We start from the raw sequence: 6,633 nt of genomic DNA on the forward strand, positions 1-6,633 counted from the left end.
ATAAAACATACTGTTTATTAAACATGATCATCCTTGGGCGCCCCCTCAGCCGCACGTTTAATTACTTAACCTGATTATTAGATTGAATTGAAAGTGAATATTGTCTAGCACAGGCGTTATGTCAGGCAAGTGCTCAGCACTGGCGCGTTCTTCAAAAATGAAGCGGTCTAAACCCTCGAGTGCACAGGGACGGAAAAAGAGAAAGGCAGACGATCAAAAGAAAGCCCAGTATAGAGGTAAGTCTTCTCATCTCAGCCATAAAGGTGTCAAACGAAATAAATTTACTTCGTATTATCGATATTATCAACTAATATTGGACGGCATTGGACGTTTTATTGCTGTCACTAAGCTATCACTTGCTAGCTAGTTATCTACATATTACTTACTACGCATTTCACTGACAATAAGGAAATCCAGACGAGCCAAATTTTAATGCTGCGTCAATTTTGAAGGTGAATAGAAATGCCAGAAACAACTGTTCATCTTTTATTATTTAAGATAGGGATAGAGCTACAAGAACTTACATATTTTAATTTTGTAGTGGTAAGTACAGTGTATCAATAATAGCACTTTTGTTTGTAGAGGGTATAGTTAATCCAGTTTATGGGTCATAATTTGCTTAAGTGTCTTTACAGGTGCTTAAGAGAGTTTTTGTTTATGGAGTTAATATTTGGTAAATATCCTTGAACATTCTTTCTAGCATTTGTGTATGACCAATTTATTGCAGTTGATCCTTCAAGTCTTAATTTTCTTGATTAAGTGTTGGAGTGACTATAAAAGCATTTTTGTTTGTTCATCCATAGTTTGAGTCATAATTTGTTAAATATTCTCCAACGTTCTTTGTAGCATTTTTTTTGGTGCAATTTATTAGAGTGTATCATTTAAGTCATAATTAGCTTTTTAAGTCTTGGAATAACTATAGGAGCATTTTTGTTTGTATAGTTTTTATAAATACTTAACCCATTTGTGCCCAATTTTTTTCTGAATGGCATGTTCTGCATTTATTTTCCCCAGGTTTTTGTATTTTTTCTTGAAAATCGTATTTGAATCTGTGGCAACTATAGTTGCCGGTGGGCAAATAGGCCTATGTTGTATGCACCCCTTCAATGTCAAATATGAATAAGAGAAGAACATTTAGCATCTAACTCAAAATAACTGCTTTCAACAGATCAATCTTTATTCATAATCAAATGTATTATGTTTGACTAAGTATACTAAAAACTATAGATCTGTTGTAAGATTTGTTTTGTTTGGATGATTCTAGAGACCTTCATGATTATGTTGATATATATATGTCAACAAAAAATACTTATTAGTAACATGAAAATAACCTTTCTTTGGGAGGGTTTGCCTTCGTTGTGCTCCCTGGAAGTTAATACTTTTTTTTTTCTTGAAATCCTTTATTTGGTTGTCTGCTTGTGTGTCATTAAGATATAAAACATGGATAATATCTAGAAAAATACTTACAGAAGGAAAATGACAACTATACACTGGCAACTATAGTTGCCGGTGGGTTTAACAATTAAGGGGGGGCGCAAAACTTAATCTCGCCTAGGGCAACCAAAGAGCTAGAGCCGGCCCTGCTTTAAACAAACGTTTATCAGGTTCTTGTACACAGTTAAAGTAATGCTTTCAAGAAAACGATGATTAACAAATCTTCAGAAGTATGTGTGCTTAATGAAGCACGACTGGTGCGTTAACTATATGAAAATGAAATGTTTTACAGCTATTTAATACCTTTAATATATCAATATTTAATATATATTAATGTCTTAAAACCAACAGTTTCCTCGTCAGTTGTTAAATATGTGAAATTTAAATACAATTAACAGCGGTTCAGTTTGTTGTACTTACACTTGAAAACAGCTGCGTCTACGTCCTCCGACATGTTCGAAAATGATGATTCCCCATGGCCTCATGGGATATTAAAGTGTCCATCGGATGCACACTTCAGAATCTGGGCGGACGCAGTAGGCCATCCGGGGATTTCTCGCCTATACTGTTTTATAAATACTGAGGTTTCGGACATACTACTCCATTCACGTACTGTTTTATTAAGTATGTAGGCATATTCGGACGCAATTTAAGTACACGCGCGTCCGAATCTCGCGAGAATTAGTTCATCCGCCCGGAAATTCTCGCCTACTCTTTTATGAATACTGAGGATTTGGATATACTATTCGCTCGCCTACTGCTTTTTACATACTATATAGTAGGGAAGTATGCGGTTTCGAACGCAGCCATTGTCTTGACCAGGACCACACCCCTAAATGCATTGAAGCAACTGCCATGTGATTGGCTGATTAGATAATTGCATTAATGAGAAATTGAACAGGTGTTCCTAATAATCCTTTAAGTGAGTGTATATAAGGACATGGGATTAGCCTTTGATCTACTGGTACATTAAATACTGGATTCAGAAAAATAGACTTCTTAGTTTTTAAAGGGTTAGTTCACCCAAAAATGAAAATTCTGTCATTAATTACTTACCCTCATGTCGTTCGACATCCGTAAGACCTCCGTTCATCTTCGGAATCAGTGAGCCGAATGATGATTCGGATCACGTATCAAACCACCAAACTGCTGAAATTTGGCGATTCAAACTGCTGAATCAACTCGCTGATTCATAACGCTTCGAAGCTTCATGAGGCCGTGTTTTGAAATCGTCATCAACATGTAAGCCGTTATTTAGGGGGTTTTTTGCGCACAAAAACTATTGTCGCCGATTCATAAAGTTATTTTAGAACCACTGTAGTGAGATGGACTTTGTAACGACGTCTTTAGTACCTTTTAAGGGTCTTGAGAGTGAACCGTGCCATTGAGCCAATGGAGGCCTTTCAGAGCCATCAGATTTCAACTAAAATATCTTCATTTCTGTTCCGAAGATGAACGGAGGTCTGACGGGTGTCGAACGACATGAGGGTAAGTAATTAATGACAGAATTTTCATTTTTGGGTGAACTAACCCTTTAATCTTCCATTTTAGAGACAAAAACTACTACTACTATGAATTACAGGACAGCGCCATTATTATACCACATGATATAATGACTTCAAAACAAATATTGTTGAAAAGAAAATACCACAATGTTAAATTTATTCTCTTATTTGTTTATGCAGGATGAAGATACAGATCCAGGATCAGCAACAAGATACACTTCAAAAGATATTATTCAACATTTCTAGATTTACTGCTTTAACAAAAGAGTCATGTGATATTCATGAGTCCTGTCTGTCTCAGTGATGAAACTCTTTATATAATGTGACATGTAGAGACAGCTCAGAACTTATGAATATAGTGTCTCATACTGACTTTTGTACAGTAATCTATAGCAAACATCAAACACACATTATTCCTCATTAATGCAGGTTCATATGTTAATGATTCTTCATGATTATCATCTTAAATCATTCGCTGAAGGTTCAGAGTTACTGGAATCACATTCTGCAAAGCTCATCTTCTCTTAAGGGGAACAGCAGGAAACCACTGAAAGTGTTGAAGTTATTCTGGTTATCATATAACCTCCTGCCAGACCAAAGCCTCACATAGACAACATCTCCAACCTCCAGGATCAACACAACTCCATTCGAGGAGTTTAAATCACCCTGAGCCTGATTTTCATGTGCTGTAACCACACGCTTTCCATTCTTAACAATAGATGCAGATGATGGAGTTCCACCATTACCATAAACAGAGACTCTGAACATGTAGGCTCCTCTCAATGGGGCTGTGAAAACACCTGAATCAAACAACAAGAGACACAGAATCAGCTTCACACAGTTTAATGACCAAACACACTGTTATAGTTTTTAAAGATGGCAGATCATTTCATTAATTCTCTTCTACACATTACAGCCGTTTAGCAAAACCTATATCTCTGCATCAGAACATCATAGAGACATGGGGGTTCAGTCTTTTGACTTATGCTAGCAAACTGGACTTTCAACATGCTACATATGCTAACAGTGAATAGCTACATGCTAATAGCAATTAGCTTAGGGTTATAACATGATAAAAACAAGTCAAAATGTGCTAGCAAAATGCTAATTGTGTTAACGTCATGCTAGCATTATGCTAATTGTGTTAGCATCGTGCTAGCAAAATGGCAACAGGCAAATAATGTTAGCTAATTATGCTAACAACATGTTAATCGTGTTAACATTATGCTAGCAAAACTAACTGTTTTTTTGCCACTGCAAGCACCACTCACATTTTTTTTTTCTTCAGGAAATGTACATTCTAGTTTATTCATATTATTCATTTAATAATTTTATTTCATTTATATCATTTATTATTTTATTATTATTCATTTGTGTCTTTGTAATTTGTATTGTTGTTTAGTCTTATAACTGTGGTCTGAAGGGATGTTTGCTTCATGAGTAGGAGATCAGAGAAAGTCTCCATTTCAAGGTTTGTATCGTCACAGGATGATGTTGTGAAGCAGTGATTTTCCATTTCCCCCTTTGTATAACAACACTTGTTGAAATTGTACTGGCCAGACGAAGTCTGAGCATTGAGACTTACACAACTAAGATTATTCAATAAAACTTTGCTCTTTTTATCATCATCACTTCGTCTCCTGCTCCTGCTCTTCTCTGAGTCAAACTCTCAGGCTGATAGAAAACTGTTAACAGAGTCTTGAGGAACCAGACCAGACTTTCTGTCGACAGGTTTGCTCCACACACACCAGACAAACAGATATCTTTAGACAAGATCCGGGGCTGGATTTGATATTTCTGACGTGAAGATTCCTCTAACACTATAATATTTATGACTCATTTCATTGATAATTACCTGTGATTGGGTTGTAGGCGTTCCCTATGTTTGTGAAGGCGTTCCTGTAGGTTAATGTGATCTCAGTGGTAAAAGGACCAACATTTCCACTGCCAGATTCCATCAGTGCAGCTGAAAAAGCAATCTCTCTGTCTGTTGTTGAAAACATAAGCAATATTGTGATATATTACTGTATTACACTGAGAATGTATTCACTGAATTTAACATCATTCAGGCTAATATTAACCTCTGTTCTCCTGCCTCAACTCCTCCACTTGACTCAGAGTAAGATTTGAAGTTTCTGTGAAGGAATAAAGATTCTGTTAAATCACATTCACACTGATTATTGTAATAGAAAACACAATTTACACCGTATACACTCAACTTTAAACTGACATTCACACTGCAATGTATTGCACTGGTGTTTTACTCTGAGGATCATTGATAAAGAGTGAATGTTTTGGTGAGGTACCATCAGTTTTCTTCTTCAGCTCTTCCAGGCTAATCGTCTGTTGTTCTGCAGCCTGTTCAGCATCTCTCAGTCGCGTCTCTAAAGCTCTGATGTTTTCTTTCTGCTCTGTGTCCGAGGCGGTCAGTTCTCTGATGTTTGCTTTCTGCTCTGTGACCGTGGTGGTCAGTTCTCTGATGTTTTCTCTCAGTTCTCTGATGTTTTCTTTCTGCTCTGTGACCGTGGCGGTCAGTTCTCTGATGTTTGCTTTCTGCTCTGTGTCCGAGGTGGTCAGTTCTCTGATGTTTGCTTTCTGCTCTGTGTCCGAGGTGGTCAGTTCTCTGATGTTTGCTTTCTGCTCTGTGACTGTGGCGGTCAGTTCTCTGATGTTTTCTTTCTGCTCTGTGACTGTGGTGGTCAGTTCTCTGATGTTTTCTTTCTGCTCTGTGACTGTGATGGTCAGTTCTCTGATGTTTGCTTTCTGCTCTGTGTCCGAGGTGGTCAGTTCTCTGATGTTTGCTTTCTGCTCTGTGACCGTGGCGGTCAGTTCTCTGATGTTTGCTTTCTGCTCTGTGACCGAGGCGGTCAGTTCTCTGATGTTTGCTTTCTGCTCTGTGACCGTGGCGGTCAGTTCTCTGATGTTTGCTTTCTGCTCTGTGACTGTGGCGGTCAGTTCTCTCAGGGCTGCATGGATGTCAGGGAAGCACAGATGGCAGTATTGTTGGCTGTCAGTTGAAGCTTCAGCTCTCAAAGTGTCTGTTTGAGGTGGATTCTGTCTTCTGTCCTCAGAGCTGAGCTGTTGACTGATCTCGTTCTCATTGAGTCCTCCATTGACAAACACAAAGGTTTCCAACAGCAGCAGTAAACACACTAAACCCTTCATTCTTCACTGATGTCTGTCTCCAGCTCTTGCTCTGTCATCCCCACAGCCTCTCATGTGCCTTTATACCCCTGTTGTTTACCGCTCAAGTTCGGTTCTAATCTTTTTTTTATATTGACACAAGTTGTAACTTTCCCAAAGTTTCCAAGATCCTTCTCAAGGCCTCACAGGTGTTCGCTGTCTGCCTTTTCATGTCATGAACTCCAGCAAACTCCAGCAAGATGGCTGATTTTCTTTTAAGGTTCTAGGAATAAAACCACAGTAGAATCACAGGTTCTGCCAGAGAGTGCAACCAGTTTAACATTTATACATTTGGCTAATGCTTAAATCCAAAGCAATATATATTACAATCCAGTTCATTTGTGCATCACCTTTTGAACATTGTTGCACAACTTTACAGAACACAGAGAAGAAAATATAAAGAAAAGACAAAAGTCTTTTAAAGCACTAGCAGCAAATGGAAAAAGTGCCATGGAAAAACCTTAAGATATTCACAAAATTAATAATATTGCAATTTTCCATCTTGAGTTGT

At 37.8% G+C, this 6,633-nt stretch overlaps 1 protein-coding gene across 1 annotated transcript; it reads right to left on the bottom strand.

Annotated features, from left to right (window-relative positions):
• Positions 1-3,069: 3,069 nt before the first annotated feature.
• On the bottom strand, positions 3,070-6,140 carry LOC307122369 (uncharacterized protein). Its single transcript, XM_079846361.1, has 4 exons — positions 5,246-6,140; positions 5,021-5,074; positions 4,795-4,926; positions 3,070-3,739 (listed from the first exon to the last, which is right to left on the bottom strand). The coding sequence occupies exons 1-4, from the start codon at positions 6,102-6,104 to the stop codon at positions 3,438-3,440; spliced, it is 1,347 nt and encodes a 448-aa protein (XP_079702487.1). The 5' UTR covers positions 6,105-6,140; the 3' UTR covers positions 3,070-3,437.
• Positions 6,141-6,633: the final 493 nt, after the last annotated feature.

This window comes from Gobio gobio (genome assembly GCF_949357685.1).
Source record: "Gobio gobio genome assembly, contig: scaffold_91, whole genome shotgun sequence".
NCBI lineage: Eukaryota > Metazoa > Chordata > Actinopteri > Cypriniformes > Gobionidae > Gobio > Gobio gobio.